This window comes from Podarcis bocagei, assembly GCF_964188305.1.
Source record: "Podarcis bocagei genome assembly, chromosome: 3".
NCBI lineage: Eukaryota > Metazoa > Chordata > Lepidosauria > Squamata > Lacertidae > Podarcis > Podarcis bocagei.
In genome coordinates this window covers 33,526,865-33,547,792 of record NC_138127.1, presented here as the reverse complement: position 1 = coordinate 33,547,792, position 20,928 = coordinate 33,526,865, and the positions used below count along the sequence as shown (strand labels likewise).

The 20,928-nt window shown below is 39.8% G+C and overlaps 1 protein-coding gene across 1 annotated transcript in view; it reads left to right on the top strand.

The window, feature by feature from the left end:
- Positions 1 to 20,928, top strand: part of ASCC3 (activating signal cointegrator 1 complex subunit 3) — a 234,161-nt gene that overhangs the window by 115,338 nt on the left and 97,895 nt on the right. Inside the window, exons 15-21 of the mRNA XM_081186537.1 lie at positions 3,101 to 3,292; positions 3,625 to 3,849; positions 13,372 to 13,491; positions 16,091 to 16,255; positions 17,427 to 17,513; positions 19,251 to 19,427; positions 20,488 to 20,713. Coding sequence (XP_081042663.1) covers positions 3,101 to 3,292; positions 3,625 to 3,849; positions 13,372 to 13,491; positions 16,091 to 16,255; positions 17,427 to 17,513; positions 19,251 to 19,427; positions 20,488 to 20,713 — 1,192 coding nt within the window. The remainder of the gene's footprint in view (positions 1 to 3,100; positions 3,293 to 3,624; positions 3,850 to 13,371; positions 13,492 to 16,090; positions 16,256 to 17,426; positions 17,514 to 19,250; positions 19,428 to 20,487; positions 20,714 to 20,928) is intronic.

The window sequence follows — 20,928 nt, the reverse complement described above, 5'->3', positions numbered from 1 at the left end:
TATTCCCTCAACCCACTGGAACAAATTTTTGAGAGTGCACAGGGCGAAATGAGGAAGAGAAAGTCCCATTGCATGAGTGAAAGTCTCTTCTACTAATGCAATGGCAGCATGGATATAACCTGATAAATATGTTTAATCCTACTCAAGTAAATTGAGAAAAGCAGCTTAATCCAAAGTACATCAGCTTAAAATGTATTTATTATTTAGATACCCCTAAGTAGAGTATGCATATTCATTGTATTCTGCATTAAGATGGTTATTGTTGCTGCCTTTGATATACGAGTTCTGTTTTCCCTGTGACGCACCATCTCTACAGCACTCTAGGATTGCACATTTTCCTTTGCAAGGTATTTTGAGGGAAAGTGTCAATAGTAAAATTAATCTCTCTTGGCTACTGCTTGAGAGAAGATACATCATTATGACATTGTTTTGTTCTCTGCATGCAAGATTGTATGAGAACATTAAAGAAAAACAACTAGGGGGGAGTAGACTACCATCATATGAGCCATCTTGGGTCATTTGTTTTTGGACTGTGAAACAATGAACAACTCCTGCTACACTAGCTCATAGAATCATAGAATTGTAGAGTTGGAAGGGACTATTCCTTGGAAATGGTGCAATGTGATCTGCCATTGCCTAGAATGTCACAATTGTCCTTCTTGGGAGCTGATGTCGAGGAGCAAGAAAGCACCTGCAGGAGACAGGACAGACAGGAAAGGTGAGGAACCCCATATCATTATATTATCTTCTTTTCTGTTTCTTACACCAACCATGCCCGTTTTTCTTTTCACTGCCTGAAATTTCTATGGCCTGAGGAGATACTTAAGTTGGCAGTTTAGGATGTGTATGTTGGTAGACTTCCTCAGAAGGTGAGCTTTAGTGTCAGAACTTTGTGACAGATTTTTATTATAGTAATTTTGTATAATCTCCTGGTTTTCATAAGGTTGAACAAACATAATTAGAAATGTCTTTAATTGTGATTTAATTCTAAAGGTTATCTACAATAATAGTGAAAGTCCAGTGAGATTATTGCACTGTGGACAACATTAAATCAAGGTTGCTAAATAGGCATTGTTCAAACTGCTGGAGGATCAGTTTCCTTTGAAAGAACTCTGAAATATGTAGGTTGGGACTTGGTTACCAACCATTGAATTTATTTTATTGATTGATTGATTGAATTTATATTCCTCCCTATACTCGGAGGTCTTTTCAGAATGCGTTTTGTTGGTTAGATTGTGTGCATTTAGGAGGCGGAACAATTTGGAGCATGTTTTTATCTTTGTTACCACTGAAGCAAAGTCCACTTTAGCAGTCTTTCCAGTTTTATGTTTTTTAATGGAAATCCTGAGAGAGCACCCTTGAAATCTCAATTTCTTCTTCTTTGCCTTCAAATGTAATTTGTAGTCCTGCATCCATACTTTACAAGCTACTGAAAAGGAAGTGAGGAATTGAGCCCAGGCTGTAAATTGAACGTAATGTTTGGTTGGCTATGTTAAGGTCTTCAGCAGAAATCCCTTTCTAATGTGCCTTTGAAATCTGGAGACATGAAATGTTTGTTCTGGAAAATGGGCTTCCTCTTACTGCCCACAACCTCAGGAAAGGAAGGAGTTTTGTGTCCTAGTAATATATCAGTTCTTCAGAAGTTAACCATGAAGCATTCTTGAAGATGAACTACATCATTTGGTAACTGAAATTTATTCAGTATCTGAAGAGAACCCAATCTTTTGGAAGGCAAATAATACAATTTTGTTTTGGGATGCTATCTGTATGTCCGTTCCTCTGTTCCAAAATATGCATCAACTGAAATATGCAGATGTGCATATTTAGAAACCTATTAACTGCCTCTCTACACTGTGTATTTTACTTGTGCTGCTCAAGGAAGACCCGAGAATGCCCCTTTGAGCATACACTGGCAATTCTGTAGAAGAATTGCAAATTCTCAGTTTGTGGCCCACAAATATGAGCTCATTTCCACAAGGATGTTATGAAATCCCAATATTCTTTGTAAAACCTTTAATTTGCGCAGGATTTTGCTATCTGAGACATAAGTCAGGCCTCTGAATCAGAATGATCTTGTAAGAGTTACTTCCATTAACTTGATTTGGTTTATTATTTTGTCTGTGGACACACAACATGGTTTACAGGATTAAAATTAAAGTCACAGGGTGATAGCCAATGTTTGTCAGAGTAGACCCGTTGAAATCAAATCCACTGATTTCAGTAAATCGGCTCTGAGTTTGACTTTATTATTTATGGATGACATCCAACTTTCCTAGCTTACTAGGAATGAAGGTATATAACAAGTCTGACCTAAAATGAGCCACTCCAGCAGCGCTAACATCATACAAATATTAAGAAGTAAATTAAGTGAGTCTCAAAATGTGTATTTGGACTGCGAGGGTGGAATTCTTTGCGGAGCGGTCTGCAGTAGAAAACATCCAGTTGCCCTGTGACTTGGCTTAAACAGTGCTTTACTGTCTCTTACACCATTTGGCCTTCATGGCCTGTACTGTTTAGGGAATGGGATGCGGGTGGCGCTCTGGTCTAAACCACTGAGCGTCTTGGGCTGGCCAGTCAGAAGGTCAGTGGTTCAAATCCACATGATGGGTTGAACTCCCTTTGCTCTGTCCCAGCTTCTGCCAATCTAGCAGTTCAAAAGTGCACCAGTGCAAGTAGATCAATAGGTACCACTGTGGCAGGAAGGAAAACAGCATTTCCATGCACTCTGGCTTCTGTCATGGTGTTCTGTTGCACCAGAAGTGGTTTAGTCATGTTGGCCACATGACCTGGAAAGCTGACTGTGGAGAAACGCTGGCTCCCTCGGCCTGAAAGCGAGGATGAGCACCGCAACCCCATGGTCACCTTTGACTGGACTTAACCATCCAGGGGCCCTTTACCTTTTACCTTACTGTTTAGGGATACAGAACTAACAGTATGAAAGATATCCATTTCCAGTAACAGCAATAACAAACCACTAATGTGGTTAGAAGAGCAGTTTATTTGCATCCTATCTGTGGTTATGTTGTTGGAAGCAGTTTTGCATGGATTGCCAGGATTATTGTATTTTAATGTAAATATTTTTTCACTTGTCCATGAAAAGGTTCAAAGATCCAGAAACAAGCAAATGCGTGAAATGTTTCCTGATGGATTCAGTATTCATCATGCAGGAATGCTGCGGCAAGACAGAAGTTTGGTGGAAAACTTGTTTTCTCGTGGATATATAAAAGTCTTGGTTTGTACAGCTACATTAGCTTGGGGTGTCAATCTTCCTGCTCATGCTGTCATTATTAAGGTAAGAGCATATCCTCTCTCCATATCATCCATTAAAAATCTATAAAGTGTCATATATTTACCATTGTTTGCAAAAGGAAGGGTAGGTTTGTGGGGGTAAGGTATGCTGCTAATTATCTAGTAATGTTGGAGGGGGGGTTGCTTGAAAAAGCTGTCTCTCCCCTTTGGGAATCTAGTTGGATAGTAAAGATTTAAATATATCACAGATTATGGAAGGATTAGTTTAAGTACATTCCTGAAATCCTTCTGTATTTGCCTAATTTTGGTCTTCAGCTCATCTGGATTAGACTCATGTGTGTTTATGTTAATTTTTATTAACTTTTCGTCAACCAGGGAACACAGATCTATGCTGCAAAAAGAGGCTCCTTTGTTGACCTTGGAATTTTAGATGTCATGCAGATATTTGGTCGAGCTGGACGACCTCAGTTTGACAAATTTGGAGAAGGCGTCATTATTACAACACATGACAAACTCAGCCATTACCTGACCCTGCTTACTCAGCAGAATCCCATTGAGAGCCAGTTTCTTGAAAGTCTGGCAGACAACTTGAATGCAGAGGTATGTTTTCTTAAGCGATTCAGCGTAGCTAATACATACGACCCTTTTGAAACCAATATGAATAAAATGTGAGAAAATTCAGTACTGTTTATATTCCTAAATTATACAGCTTCACTAAATAGTTTCCGGGCTTTGCGTAGTGACACTGGGTAACATATTTTGCAAATGTAGCAGCGCTCTGTAGAGTCTAAATCAAGAATACTGAATTGTTTTTTTAATGTGGTTAGCCATTTTTATGAATAAGACCAAGTCTGGTTTAACAGCTCTCAAGCACTTTTAAAAGCTGCTCAACACATCAGAAGATTTAATGGCTCTTCTTACTGCAACATGTTGTGTCTAAGAGGTTGGCCCAAAAAGGAGATAATGACATATTACCAGAAGGGATTATACTTTTCCTGATTATTCTCCTTGTACAGTACAAACCTTTCTCAAGTGGATTTCAGTCTGCACATGCAAATGTAAAAACAAAAAAAGTGAGTTGTGTGAAGTTTGATGGGTCGCGAGGAAGGACTAGGGGATAGGCCAGTTCATTTTCCAAGCTCCACATTAAACTGTGCTCTTTTTAGGATTCTGACACATGCCTTTCTGTCAAGTTATAAGAGCCAGAAGAGGGAGGATCAGCACAAGTGTGGACTTCTATGCTTCTTGGGCTACTGCAGAGGGCTTCCTTCCCATAGTCTCCTAGACTATGAGAATGCTGCGAGTGGTGTTTCTTGGGCCAAGAAGAAGTAGTTAATATTAGAAGCTGTAGTAGCAGTCTTCTAATTTGTCGGGATTATGTTGGCATAGTGTGCAGATTCACACAGGTACCCATCACAGTCCTGTTGATTCAGATCTGAAACAATTGTGGGTGAGAACAAATGCCTTTTTTAAAAAAGAAAAGGATAAAGGCCATCACTGTCTGCTAGTCATGATTATTATAGAATACCTCCAGGATCAGAAGCAGCAGGACTTACCGTATTTTTCGCCCTATAGGACGCACTTTTTCCCCTCCAAAAATGAAGGGGAAATCTGGGTGCGTCCTATGGGGCGAATGCAGGCTTTTGCTGAAGCTTGGAGAGCGAGAGGGGTCTGTGCGCACCAACCCCTCTTGCTCTCCAGGCTTCGGGAACGCATCCGCAGCCTAGGCAACCCTGCGGGAGGTCCCGCAGGGCTGTCTAGGCTGCGGATAGCAGCCTGCTTCCCGGAGCGCCGGGCGCGCTGAAAGCAGAGCGCCCAGCGCTTCGGGAACGCATCCGCAACCTAGGCAACCCTGCGGGAGGTCACGCAGGGCTGTCTAGGCTGCGGATAGCAGCCTGCCGCCCGGCGCGAGTGGCGCCCTGAAGCAGAGCGCCCCGCGCGGCCGGGCAGTCATCGGCCAGCCCCACAAGCTTGGGGGACAGCAGGGAGGCGCAGCGCCGCCATCCCGCTGTTCCTCAACCTGTTTCGGTTTCCCCGACCTGGTTTTTGGGGGGAAATAAAGGGGAAATTTTTTTCCTTTATTTCCCCCCCAAAAAAACTAGGTGCGTCCTATGGGACGGAGCGTCCTATGGGACGAAAAATACGGTAATACCCATCTCAGGGGAGCAACAGAAGGAGATGGTTATTGTCCTCATGCCCTGTTTGTGGACCTTCCAGGGTCATCTGTTGGCCACAAAATGAGTGCTGGAGTAGATAGACCTTTGACCTGAACCAACAGGGCATTTATTATGTTTACATCTCTTTGAAAAATTTAGCAAGCTGGTATTACCTTGTATGATAGATACACCAATTGTCCTCTGAGATGTGTTATTATTTATTAGATTTCTATACCACCCTTCATCTGAGGATCACAGGGTGGTTTACAATACAAAAACACAAAATACATACAACAGTAACAATCAAAAGCAATCACCGCCGCCACCTGACACATGGTTTAAATGCCATAGATTTTTTAATTAGCCAAAGGCCTGGGAGAAGACAAATGTTTTGCCTGGTCCCCAGATGTAGTCACTCTCCTATCCCCCCCCCCCCACAATCTTCCAGTAAAATGCCATATTCTTGAGGCAACAATAGAGACAAGCAAGTGAAGAACTGCTCTGCTGGTCCTGACCTTTGTTTTGCTCTCTATTTTGACAATGGGCATGCATGTACTGCCTCGTACTGCTTTGAACATTGACCACAGGAGGCAACCTAGCTTCCATATCAGAAAAAAGGCAGAAAGAAAGTTAGAACACTCATTTTTCTTTGGCCACCCCAAAATGCAATTTCGTTTTCGTAAAAGTTTAATTATGCTTTAAAAGATCTAGTGCACAGTAAGCATAAAATTAATCTTCAATGGTCAGGAACTGTGCCAGTTTCCGACAACTGAGGGTCAATGTTGAAGTGTGTTAATGATTTCTAATAAACTTATGTTAGTGAAAATAGCAATGCATCTCAGCTGGTGTAACTGAAAATGCTGAAAAGCAAAAGTGTGAAGCACTGACAGGGCCATGAAACCATCATTTTTTATGTACTCTGGAACACTGGACATGACTTTTCCTGCTGACATGACAAGCCAGGAAAGATCGGTACTTGCTTGATTACAGAAAATCAATTGTAAGTCAGGCCAATTACAAAAGTCTTTCGTTTCTCTTGATTGTAACTCAGTCATTTATCTCTTTCAGTTCAGATGATCTTATAAATATCTTCCATTCTTGCTTAACTAGCTTTTGCTATAATCAGAGGGAAAAGGCTTTGGAGTCATCAGGAGAAATCCTAATAAAGTTACCAGCTTTTCTGTTTAACGGTGCTTGAAAAAGCAAAAGTAACGCAGAGAGCAATTAGTACCACCTGCTTCTCTATGTTCAATTCTGTTGAAATTACACAAAGAGATGTTGCATCCATTTTCTTCCTGTTGGAATACCCTGCACTTTCCCGAAAGCTATTGGGAAGCCTCCAGAATGGTATTTAATGTGGCTGTGGGGGTTGCCACAGTTGGAACAATGGCATACGTCAGTGGACATCAGAAATCCTGTGGGTGTGTGGGTGTAAGTGTGTAACTGCCTTCCACTTGCACTAAGCTGGGTTTAAGGCCATGCTTCCGTGGCTTATAATTAAAACTGCTGCATTATTCTCAGTCCCAGTGGGAAGACACTTGGTTGTTATAGGCCAATTTAGGGTTAAAACAAGGAAAGGCTTTCAAAATAAGATCGGCAAGTCGGACATGCAACACAGTGTTGTAATGTGGAATGTTCTAAGGTGTTGGGTCTTCTGGATAGAATCCAGAAGGGACCTCCAACTAATTGGAAACACCAGATTTTCCCCTTTGTATCTACTTTTGAGAACAGAGTATTTTAGAGATAGTTATCGGACCAAACTCTCACCAGTTTCCATAAGAAATGCCTGTACTGAGCTGCGTTTCTGAGTTAAGCCCACTGCAGTCTTAGATGGCTGCTACAGGAAGGTCCCATACGCAGACAGGCATTGTATTTGTGGTCAACCTCAGGTGGAAGACATCACTCGTCATCAGGTAGCCTGCTTCTTATAGAGAGACCCAAAAGATCGTTTTGTGGAACCTTTGTTCACAAAATAAGCAGGTACGCCCCAGCAGAAATTGTTTGTTTTCTTTTGAGTGATAAGAATAGTTTTTTAACACACACAGTGCCCACCCCTATGCACTGTTTAAAAAAAAAAACCCCAGGAAAAAATGAGTTAGATAAAATCACTGTAAATTGTTGTGATTTAGAAATTTAATCAGAAATCAAGATGGATTTAAGATTGTTGGTATCTCTGGTAACGTCTCTCTCTTACATCATGGCTGGTGGCTCACATTAGGGATTTTGACTGCATAAGCAACGGCATGCACAGCCTGAAAACTAGAAATAGAACAATGAGAACCTGCAACAAAATGTCAACCCTTCTGGAGTACTCCTGTTTGTTTACTCCAGACAGACAGACAGCCATACCCTCCTCCACAATACTTCATTCTGTCTTCCCTCCCGCTCGATTTTATAACCCCTCCCTGGAATAGTCAGTCAGCCTTCCATGGCTCCTAAGCATGCTCAGTTCTTAACATGTGGTTTCCCATAGTGGATTTTTTCTAAATATGTTTTTTAGTTCTGCATACCTTGGAATTCCCCAAAGCCTTCTGACACCGTGTGTGTGTGTGTGTGTGTGTGGTGCCATTTTGACTCCATAAGCAACAACACTCAAAAATAAGATTCTTTAGTAGAGTAAGCTGTTTATAGGTGTTACGGATTATACTAATGATACATGTTATTAAAAGACCAAGCAAAAGTTGCTCTTCTCTGTTTGATATGCTCATATATTTCCAATACTTAGCTTGGAAAAGTGAGTCTTCAAATGTTCAAAAGAAGCGGCACATGATTGAACTCAAACCGAAAAACACTCCCCCAGTACCTCACTTTAGAGAAGCCTCTCAATCTTTGGCCTGGGCACCTAAGCTCTGCAAGGGAATCTGGCGGATTGTGAGCTGCTGGGTGCTCTAAGGGAGAGAGGTGGGGAACCTTTTGCAGCCTGAGGGGCACATTCCCTGCTGGGCAACCTTGTGGGGGCACATGCCAGTGTCAGAGTGTACATTTTATAAGTAGGCTAGTTTGTATGCATGCTCACATACAAGTCTCTGACCTTTATGCAGACAAGCAAAAGGCATCATCAGAGTTCAAGGACAGGGCTGATGAGGGGCATGACCCAGAGAGAGGGTGTGTGACTAGGGAGGCGATGGGTGGGGAGGGTATTCCAAGGTGGGATATGAGAGAACCTTGCCTTGGCTTCATATAAATAGCCTGCTGCGGTACAGTAGTGCAACACCAGGCATCCTTAAACATATTCTGAAAAGTGAGGGGAAGTATCAGTATGCACAGCGCTCAGGATTGATGCCAAGATGTATGTAGCATGGTCTGTGACATGATGGGGTAATATATAGAGAGAGAAAAAAGGGGAGAGGAACAGGCCTCTGGAAGTATCTGAAATAGTGCTTTTGTTAAGGACTTAAAATACAGTGGTACCTCGGGTTACATACGCTTCAGGTTACAGACTCCGCTAACCCAGAAATAGTGCTTCAGGTTAAGAACTTTGCTTCAGGATGAGAAAAGAAATTGTGCTCCAGCAGCGTGGCGGCAGCAGGAGGCCCCATTAGCTAAAGTGGTGCTTCAGGTTAAGAACAGTTTCAGGTTAAGAACAGACCTCCGGGACGAATTAAGTACTTAACCCGAGGTACCACTGTACTATGAAGCATGTCTCCCACTGTTCAGTATGGCAAATAAGTTCAGAAATGTTGCTTTAAAAATAACAAGTAAATTGAAGGTTGCTCAGGCAGGACATAAAATATTGAGCTGTTGGGGGTGTGGGGTGGGTGTTGTGGCAAATAGATGGCCATTCAGAATATAGTAGCAGTTCCAAAACAAGCAATCTGGCATGACTATGCTGTTGAAGCACTTGAGAAAAGAATTCATGCTGTGCCAGTTCAAAGGCAAATGTTCTATCTTCTGCACACACCAGATTTCCCCCCTTGCAAATTTTGATTTAATTAAAGTGTTCAATACTTCAGCTACCCAGTAACTTTTGTGCAGGGATATAGTTCATTAAAAGTGTTTTACATCTTTCTGTGTAGATCTTCCTTTCATTACAGTGTCCTCTACGCTTATCTTGGACAAGGTCATTTGTAATGATGTACATTTACTGATGATCTGCACAAGTATGGTTGGTTTGAGAGGGAAAAGGGCATGGAAACAAAACTAATCCACATTACAATCTCTCGGATCGTTTTTTTAAATAATAGAATTATAAACGTAATAAATGAATAATTATTTTCTCTAGGAATAGCATTCCTAGTGATTTTAACTGATTATAGTCTATGTTTCTGAAAATGAGCTAATCTATGTGTACAGTTTTTAATGGCAGTTGGACATAGCAGTTGTTTTGTTATCTACTCTGGCATATGTTGGTTCAAACAGAGCTATGCACCTGCCTTCTTTTCTTGTAAATAACAGTGAACAGTTACTTCTTTGCCTGCCTACCTACAAACAAAATCAATTCAGCTTTGCAAAGAGAAAAAACAATGCAGAATTCTACCTGCTACTTTAGGTTTTCCTTATCAAGCAGGCAATACAATGCTTTTTTGCTTTTTTTTTTTAGGAGACAAGTTTCTGGAGAAAATAAACCAACTAAACTGTTATGATAAAATGTTCTTTGTTATGTAGTTATGAATCATTCACAGAAATCAAAAGCATTTCCAAGCCCTGTCTTAGAACTCATTTTCTTGTGGGTGGGGTGGCGATGTTGAGTGTCAAAATTTGCATGTTTGCCAAGCTACCAAACACATGCACAAAATGAAGTGTTTCTCTCTGTGTCCAAGTCCTGTATACCAACACCTCCGAAATGATTTTTTTTTAAGGTTCTGCCATAGGGCACAGCTCAGAGATATCTTCCAAGATTCGGGGAGAGGGGAAGCTGTACTTGTATGGCAATGCCTATGGCAGCTTTCATACTTGGAACTGGAGTCTAGGGAGAGCCCCTCTTTTCTACATATCCATCTATCTATTTACTATATTTTTATGCCACTTCAGACAATTGTTCTGTCCCAAAGCCGTTCTCATGAGTTTTCAAAAAGAGGAAAGGAACAGGCCCAGGCTTACAAACAAAGAGAACAAGACACATAAGGGGCAGAAGGTGGAGAGGAAAGGTTGAGATCAGTTCTTCTTCAAGGCCAAAACAAAGTCGGAACAGATTGTTGTAAACCACTCTTGAGCCTTTTTGGCCAAACGCCTAGAGTATATGGTGAACTACAGCCATTTAAATCCAGTTTCCTTTCTGGTGGCCTTCCTTGGGTACCAATTGGTGGTCCTTGTTCTCTTGCCCTTCTACAGCTCGAGGGCAATTGGACATTGGAGCAGAGTGTTCTTTGGGCAAGGTGTCGGGAAGCAAACTCCTGTAATTGTCCATTCCTTGGCCAATGGAAAGGGGCAGATTTGTGTCCCCCTTGCCATTATGTTCTTCCTGAGAAGTGGGGGTGCAGCCGGCCCTCCTCTGCCCCCCGTGGCGCATGGATTCCTGACTGATGGCAGAGGTCCGAATGTGCCGGCTGAGGAAATAGATTGGAGAGTACAGTATGCAAAGAGATTTTGCCTAAGTGGCAGCTCATGTCTGGAACCTGCCCCAGGTGTGATCATGCAAGGATAATGGGTTTCTCTGCTCCCTTGTATCCCGGGAGTTCTGGGGCTTCCAAGGTCTGTGTGTCCACAGTTCCCTGGGGCCTTTGCACATGACCTGAACAAAAAAGATAGATGATACTTTCACTATATTTTTCTGTGCCCCCTTGAAATGGGAGGTGTTTAAAAAGCAGCAGTGGCACAAAATAGATGGTTTCAGCTCAGCTTTCCTTTTTCTCTATAAAAAGAAAAGACGACAGGGCACTGAAGGGGACACAAGGTGGCAGCAAATCTTCAAAAGTAGTTTATGTTCTGCAGCACCATCTGTGTTCAATAAGGGCTATAATAATAACATTAAAGAGTTTAACATCTTCATGGCTGCAGCCTTTAATCCATTCGTTCTGTAGTAGCCCTGTTGATGTTTAACGAGTGCAACTCCACAGTGAGGATTTTTTTTAGGGCTATTTTGCATATTTGCCTGTTTGCTATCTATTTTTAAAAGCAGCATTTTGGTTCAGAGGGGTAAATTTTTGCAAGGCCAATATCGCTATCATAGCAGGCCAGGGGGAGAACATGTTGAGAAGGAGCACATTGTTACCTTTTCTGAAAGGAGTGTTATAGTTTCAATAGTCCAAAACTTAACATTTCCTGGAGCAATAATGTTGTTGTGTAATAGGATGAAATGCCTTCACTCCTCTTTCAAAATAGAACAAGCAAGTACTTCACTGAATCATGGGCAGAAATCAAATGCGTACATTAGTTTAGGTAACAAATTGTGTGATATGCCTGTGGCTTAGTACCTTTTTTCCTCTCGTTTGGATGGAGATGCACTCATTTAGTGTAGATCTGCATTTTTAACCTTTATGCGGCCCCATTCAGATATCAAAATAACCTTTATTTGACTTTAAATATCCATGATAGCAGAGAGATACAATTTGGCTCAAACAAAATCTGGTGCTATTAATGCAGTTGGAGAATTTTGTATTAAAGATACTTTAAACAGCTTCATGTCATCCTGACACAGGTTGTGGGGCTCGGTTGGGAGAAGGCTTTGTTTATGATAAGATAGAAGCTTGGGGTTTTAGAACAAATGGAAATGTTTTATAGGATAATTTTGGAGAGGGGAATTGGATTACGATGGTTAGACCCTTGGGGAATGAGTTGGTAGTACTTATTTTCAAGTAAATGTGCTTTGTTGGAGATGCAAGGTTTGCCATTATAAATTCACTTGCTCGGAACTAGTTTCCATATAAATCAGTGAGGCTAATTTCTAAGTGAACATCAATGAAAGTGTGGAATTTCAGAATTTATTTTATGAACTTTTTTTTTTTTTTACAGTGATTCCATATAATCTGGTGCTTTGGAATTGGCCAAATAAATGGGTGTAGTTTTGGTGCTGGTTTTTACATAGCACTTAATATAGTTTGATGACATTGTGTGCATTTAGGGCCTATCTATACATCTCAATCACATTTCAGCATTTGTGTTGTATGAGTCATCTTGCAGAGTCCATATTACAATATATTCTAGCTATATGGGGTGACAGGTCATTGTCTTATCGTGGTAGTTTCCATTCTGCCATTGCCCTTTTAAAAACAGCCCCTTTAGCTAGATGTGCAGTTCAAGAGAAAGGAGGATATAGCTGTAAAATAATTTAAATGTATTTTTTAAAAGAAAATTGTACACAAATTCTGTGGCATCACTTCGGTGTTTGTGTATGTATGTGTTAACCTTGACATGCATTCCCACTTAAATACATATGACTAAATAGAAGAGTGTTCCCCACTTGGAATTGTACAAAAATGTTAACACCCAAAATGATGGTGGGATGCAGTAGGATCCAAAGTTTCATTTGAAAGGGATCATTTGGTGAGTAGAACTCTGCTCCCATGAATTGAAGCTCCTACTGTTTATGGAATAGAACTTCTAAACCCAGACCAATATACAGAAAGCAAGATTATAACCTCCCGTATTGTACCAGTGAGTTTTCCAGCTTCCTTTAGCACATTTGCATGATGGGAGGCCATAGAGGGAAATGAGAATCAGAAGAAATTGCCTTCTCTCTTCTCTTCATGAATTTCTCCATGAAAGTAAAAAGCCTTCTGTGAGTGAAGGATAAAAACTGGATGCAACCTGTTGATGCCCAGGACACTTGAGCAAACATTTTCCATAAAGCATCACAGTAATGTTGAAATGCATAATCTGGTTTTCCAAGTGTACTGCAAATAAAAAAATAGTGAAATAAATCTTGGTGTATTTTTTAAATTTTTTTTAAATGAAGCCCCTTAATTTGTCAGCTTGGGAATATTTCATTATAACATTCCTCATTTCCTGCTCATAGAATTTATGGTTGCCTTTATATCAATCTCATCTCTTAACATGTAAATTTAATTTTATTTCTTCCTACTTGCAGATTGCTCTCGGAACAGTGACAAATGTCGAGGAAGCAGTAAAGTGGATAAGTTACACTTACCTTTATGTACGGATGAGAGCAAACCCATTAGTATATGGCATCAGTCACAAGGCTTATCAGGTAGAAAATGCATGAAAAAACTAACCTGCTTTCTGGTTCCATAATCCTTTCCTGATGGGAGATTAAATATTTGCCATTGCTGCTTTTCCTGACGTCAGCAACTCCTCTAAGTGCTTTAAAACATGGAAAATACTCCATTGAACAAAATGTAAAAGGGAAAGCAACTTGAATTATTTTTCCTGAGTCATCCTGATAGATAAAGTTTTGAACAGTCAGGCAGAACACACAGAATACAGTCAAATGAGCACACATCATATGTGAAGGTGGCCTATTCAGACCTGGTTTCGTACAGCAAGCTCTCTTAGTATTTCGGTGCTAAATATAAGCTTTGCAAACTAAGTGTGAAAATGTTCGCGTGAACCCCCTTGTGCGTTCATGAATTCATGAGCAGTCGTGGGTAAGCACCCGCTGATGCCCCTTGGCATCCACACATTCATTGTTATGAGAAAGGGGTTCAATGTGACCCATCTGCAGCTACCAGGATGTGTGGTTGCCAGGCACACCAGCAGTTGGATAACCCCTAGCTCTTTCAGTTTAACACTCAGAATCTGAGAGTGAGTGCTGGTATAGTGGTTAAGAGAATAAACCCTGAGTATTCAAGCCTGTTGACTGAACTCAGTAGGTAATCTTATGGTCAGCACCGCTACTCAGTGCTGGATTTACATATAAGCTAAACAAGCTATAGGTTAGGGCCCCACTCTCTTGGGGGCCCCCAAAAAATTTAAAGGGTGGAAAACTGGATGTACATTTCCAAAATATAAGATAAAAAAATGTGGGTGGCGCTGTGGTCTAAACCACTAAGCCTCTTGGGCTTGCCGATCAGAAGGTCAGTGGTTCGAATCCCCGTGACGGGGTGAGCTCCCGTTGTTCGGTCCCAGCTCCTGCCAACCTAGCAGTTCAAAAACACGCCAGTACAAGTAGATAAATAGGTACCACTCCGGCAGGAAGGTAAACGGCCTTTCCATGTGCTGCTCTGGTTTCACCAGGAGCAGCTTAGTCATGCTGGCCACATAACCTGAAAAACTCTGCGGACAAACGTTGGCTTCCTCAGCCTGTAAAGTGAGATGAGCGCCGCAACCCCAAAGTCGTCTGCGACTGGATTTAACTGTCAGGGGTGCTTTACCTTTTTGTTAATATACTTCTTCTTAATTGTATTTCAGTTCAACAATTACTTTGATAAAATGCATATTTTGTTATGTGCAAACGGCTTTAGATACCTATTAGATCCATAAATTACCAAACAGCATATATTCAACACAAAAAACAGTGACAATTTGTTGTTGACAAAGGACAGCTGGACATATAAAGGGCTCCATTACTTTCAGTAGCTTAGGGCCTCATCAAACCTAAATCCAGCCCTGCCGCTACTCATAGAAGAATAATAATAATTTGTCTACCTTGGTTACAAAAAGATATGTGGCATCCCACATTGCTTGAGAAAACTTCTCCTTGTTCAGTAGGACAAAGTGATGATGATAATTATTTGGTAGAATCTTTTTTCAATTAAAAAGAAACCCATTTTTCAAGGAAGAGAATTGCAACATCATAGCTACGAGCAGTGACTGGATAGTTTGTCAATTTTTTGTCACACAAGGTATCATTTGACCACACTTAGATCAAAACTAGGCTTTTTCTCCTTCTTATGGCTGATAATTTCTTCTTTACTTTCACATTTTAATGAGACTTACAGCTTACAAATGCTGAAAAGGCAGGTGTTTGTCTTTGCTGCTGTATGTAGACTGCTCAGGCTCAAATATAAAATTCTAAGAAAATTTCTTAAATCTGCCTTTAGTACCTGGTGTTTGCTTAAATTGTTCCTATAACATTAAATAAAAGCCATTTCCCTCTACTCATCTTGAATATATTTGAATACTTGAATATATTTGAATTCTGAAATGACCCTCTTTAACACAGAATATTCTCATAGGGAGATAATAGGACTTTTAGGCGCCCAAACTGGAAAAAAGGGAGAATACAGTACAATGAATCTTTGCCTGTCTTGATATGTACTACAGGGGGGAAAAGAGACTTCTTATTCTTTATACAGTTAAGGGATTTAGAACTTCATGCTAACATTCAGTTGTTGTTTGTAGTAACTTCTTCCTACTGCAGCCAGTGGTTACACTGAATTAAAACTTTGCTCATCTCGTGAGTCCAGAACAAATTGGTCCCAGCTCCACTGTTTCAAAGGGATGGGTTTCATCTTAGAGAAGCTTGATTTTGTGAGTGCAATTTTAGGAATAGCGAAGCAAAAATTAGTTCCTCTTCCCCTTGCATTTCATATCTTAAGCAAATATTCTTCAAACCATTAATATATCCGGCAATTATTTAGTATAACAACAACAGCTACAATAAATTCTTCTAAACATGTCACCTTTTGTTATTGCTATCCATAATAAGGCTATTTGTCAAGTTATGTATCCCAACACATCCCAAACTTATTAAGCATTTCAGTTCTAAATATTCCAAATAAATTGAACGGAGTCAAATGAATTCAATAAAATTGTACTATGTATGCATATCCATATATTAATCTGAAACTGTAAAAGTGGGAGGACAGGGGACAGATAAATATATATAATGCTTGACTGTATTTTAGATGGATCCAGGCTTAGAGAAGCACAGAGAGCAACTAGTGATTGAAGTTGGCCGAAAGTTGGACAAAGCTCGGATGATTCGTTTTGAAGAGAGAACTGGATTTTTTTCTTCTACAGATCTAGGCAGAATTGCCAGCCACTACTACATTAAATATAATACAATTGAGGTACCCATGCTATTTCTCTGCATACTTTCTCATATTTTGAAATAACGCCACAAAGATCTGTTTAACAGCATCTTCATCTTAGATTTGTAATAAAATAAATAGCTACAATTCTGTGCTTGCTTATGTGCTTTTATATCCAAGTTCTGGAGGGGTGAGGGGACTTGATCTGGTGTAACATTATTGTTTGCATACTCTTATTCTATAAGGGAGGGTTCAGAGAAAACTACTAGTAAGGTAGGATTGACTGTGGAAAACACCATTTTATTCAACATGTTGGAAATGTGTATATTCTGAAGACATATCAGTAATTAGAGTGTTGCAGAACTCGGGATTGTAAAGAGGCAGTGATTTCTATCCTGTTATGTGTTGGTCACAAGCAGCATGGTTTCCACTAAAACCTTGATTATTTGTCTCATGATCCACAATGGCTGGAACTAATGTAATTAATCGTGTAATTAATTTCAGTGCATTTCAGTGGAAAGGAAACATTGAAACCAATGCATAAAATTACAATTATTTACATATTATTTGCAGTCTAAAAATATATATAGTGAATACTGTTTGTATGATTTCGTTAATGACCTTGGACAAACATTTGAATTGTGGCAATTTCAGCTCCCATTTCCATTTCTGACATAATTCTCCAACACCCTATGAAGAACATTTGTGTATGTGTTTGCAGAAGTGATATTAACTTCTGAAAAGTGTTAGTATTTGTTGCTCCATATTTGAAAGACTTACTGTGAGGATCTTAATTGAAATATGTTGCACCTTTGAACATACAGTCCCATTTGGGTTATTTAAAATCAAGTTATTTATGTCCTTATATTTGGTCTCAGTCACATTTTAGTATGCACTACCTTAAACTTTCAGTTTTTTTAAAAATGGATACACCATTGGCACCTTGATGACTTGACTTTTCAGAAGAATCTTGTCTTGTGTATAGCAGGCTCCTTTAACCAAATTCGAGCCAATGCTTTAAATTGCACAGTGTGAAACTAGTATACAGTATATGCTTCTTATGTTCAAAATTCCACATCGCTTTTCAAAATAAAAAAAGGTTTCTTTTGAGTGGTGATGTTGACAATAAGTTCTCCATCTCTACCACTTTGTGTCTAGTTTGGCACTATTGATAAATATTCTCAAAGGCAAACCTCTCTTTTTTTTGCAGACTTTCAATGAACTGTTTGATGCTCATAAAACAGAAGGTGACATTCTTGCTATAGTGTCTAAAGCAGAGGAATTTGAACAGATCAAGGTAAGAACGCATCACCATTTTTTTAAAGGCTTCTTTTGTACACATGGAAAGTTTTTTTTGTGTGTGTGTGTGTGTGTGTGTTACTGGATACAGGAACGTCTTCATTTACTGCTATATAATGACAGCTCCATGCATCTCTCTGTCTCTCATGCAGTGTTGCACCTCTCAGTGTGGTGAATGCTAAAGCCCACACTAACAGGGGCTTCTTGAGTACAGCTGGCCGGATATACATGATTTAGGCCAGAATCTTATTTTCTAACTAGAGTACATTTTCTAACCCCGGACAACATTCAGTGATGTCTACCTCCCTTGCACAACTGGAAATCCAGGGCAACAAGACTTCCAGTTTCTCTTCTCTTCTCTGCAGCCCCTGTCCATGCTTCCAGAATTTGTTCTGCAGGGTTTCCCAACTGTCTAGAGCAGATTTTGAATGTGTGCAGAGAGCTTGGGGGGGTGGAGAATGGAGAAACCCTGTTACGCAAGCAGATGCCTGCTCGTGCTACATCTGATCTCACCCCCAGTTTTTAATTCATGGAATTCACTTTAAAGTGAATAGTCTTAATGAGGAATGCAACCCAGAAGGCTGTGAGTGTTCTGTTCTGGCAGCTCTTCAAGAAACGGGGAAGAGGTTGAGTGCACTTTATAAAGAAATCCTTTCAAGATGAGTTGGAGTTTTACTGGCTAGCATTGTGTTAGAGAATAGTCACTTTCTTTTGCAAAATTAAGAATTTTAAAAAATCAAATCCCTGCAATCTCCCAAAGTCTGCTTTGAATCTGGATGCAAATGTTCCTAAATGTTAGGAAGAAAGGCAAAACTGACGTTGTGATGAGAGTTTAGATGCCGCTTCAAGTTTATTGAAACCTCAGCCACTTCATTCATTCAAAAGCTGTGGACAAGTGCCAGTGAAGGAAAGGATTTGATGTTAACAAACTGTAGTTCGGTAGTTAACAGAGTGGGGTCTTCTTGAAGTGAAATAATTGGGGGATGATTGAGAAATCTGCAAATGGTTCAAGTGACATTTGTGACTTTTCTGCTCTGCTTTCATATTGAACGAGCTGGTCAGGGCTTAAGGGAAACGGCCTCTGTATGGTTCCCTGCAGGTGCCAAACATTTACCCTCTTTAAATAAGTTTTAGACTAATAGACTTTCAGCAAATCAAAGAATATGTAAATGTATGCTCTGTTTTGCAAGTATGAGTGAAAATTTGAAATACTATGCATTATTCAAACTGTAGATATGAATATTTCTTTACTTGCATTAAGACTTAATCTTATTAACAGTGAAAACCTTAATACCATGAATCATAGTACTTCAGAGTTTTGAGCTAAGAACATAATATGCCACATGCAAACTGTATGATTTTAATGAATGCATTTAATGTTAATTCAGGTTGGCCCTAATCCAGAAGGACAGAGGTCATACTCTGGTCATATAAAAAGGGAAATCTCATCAGGTTGAGGATGGTACGGTCAGAAGACTTAATTTTTGAGGCATATCACATTTTTATGTGTCAATGGCAACCTTAATAAAAGGTGATGCATAATGAAATGCAATTGTGTCATTATTAAGATAGTTTCAATTAAGTTTTATTAAGTACAGTGCTGGGAGACTTGTTTTTCAGAAACTGTAGACTGTTTAAAAACACATTTATTGAGAGATAATTGGCATTTAATTTTCATGTGGAAGATTTAACAAGTTGCACCAGTCTTTTCAAAGTCTATTAATTTGTGTTTCAGGTGAGAGAAGAAGAAATAGAAGAGCTTGAAGCCTTGCTGGGTGATTTCTGTGAACTTCCCGCTCCTGGTGGTGTAGAGAACAGTTACGGGAAAATAAATATCCTTCTGCAAACATATGTTAGCCGAGGAGAGATGGACAGCTTTTCCCTTATTTCTGATTCTGCTTATGTTGCACAGGTATGAATGTGTGCATATATCCAATGAAGTCTTACCCCAGAAACACAGAAAACTTGAGGTCCCATGTGCTCAAGCCTATACACATCTGACATGTGATTTGGATTTGAAAAACTAATAGTTTTGTATATATGTGTATCAATCTATATGTAATGCATATATATATATATATATATATATAGAGAGAGAGAGAGAGAGCGCTTATTGCCCACAGGGGATCCTTTTCACAGTTACGTTGTTTGTTGAAGAGCTCTGTGCATCTGCCATGAAGTCCTGAAATATTGCTTATTTTAGAAAACATGTTGACCTAACCATTGTCACCCAGGAAAGAAGAGTCAGACTTAGAATACACCCAGTGCTCACTTCTGTGGTTGGTCGTTGTAAGGCAAGACTTATCATGGTAGATTATCATGGCTTTCAGAAAGCCTATCCTCTAGGGTTTCAAAACAAATTGGTTGAAAACTCTTGCTGTATTTTCTTCACAAACTTTGTGCTCTTTGTTGACTAAAAGCTTTTCTATTCAAAGTATTTGCATATCCAAGGCAATGTTCAACCACAAGAAACAAATAAATAACATACAATATGGTAGCATAGATAAGATGATAAAGCAGCAGTTTTTTAAAAAATTAATTTCTCAGCAAATGACTTATGAAACTAAGTCACTTTCAGCTTGTTGTTGGAAGCTATAAAGTGAAGCTGCCAGCTGCCGCTTCAAGAGAAAATTACATAATACGAATACTACAATGGAGAAAGACCTTCCTGAACGTCCATGTTGGGGCATCATCTCTTCAGAAAGTTCTGTGTGCCCCCGAGGGAAGGCAGAAATGAGGTGGCCAGGCCTGGAAGTTAGTGCTGTCAGCTCCTGAAGTTGGCATGAGAATATTTTGTGCCATTTGTTTGTTTTAATAGTTTAAATTGTAGTCTACACTGGGTTTTTGGCCAAACTAAATATGAGCAATTAATGTCATCCATAGTTGCACCGTTCCATTTGAAACGTATGTGTATTGTAATGGATAAGGAATAGACATAACAATACAATTTATCACCTGCTTGTACCCTACAGAATGCAGCACGTATTGTCCGAGCTCTTTTTGAAGTGGCTCTTCGAAAACGCTGGCCTGCGATGACATACCGGCTACTAAACCTTAGCAAAGTAATTGACAAGCGATTGTGGGGTTGGGTCAGCCCTCTGCGACAATTCTCAGTCCTGCCATCATCAGTCCTTTCCAAATTGGAGCAAAAGAATCTCACAATTGATAAGTTGAAGGACATGAGGAAAGATGAAATCGGTAAGATACAGGAAAAAGCTAAGTCAGTGTGTCTTGACTAGATTGAACTCTATTTCTGTCTTTACTGTTTTGCTTGCATTTCAATCCTGCCCTTATCCTGAGGCCTTTGTGGTAGTAATCTTAGACTACTGAAAATACTTCTCTGTAATAAAGGCTCACAACCTAAATTTATATTGACTTGCTTGCACATTGCTTTGTTCTTAGAAACATACTCC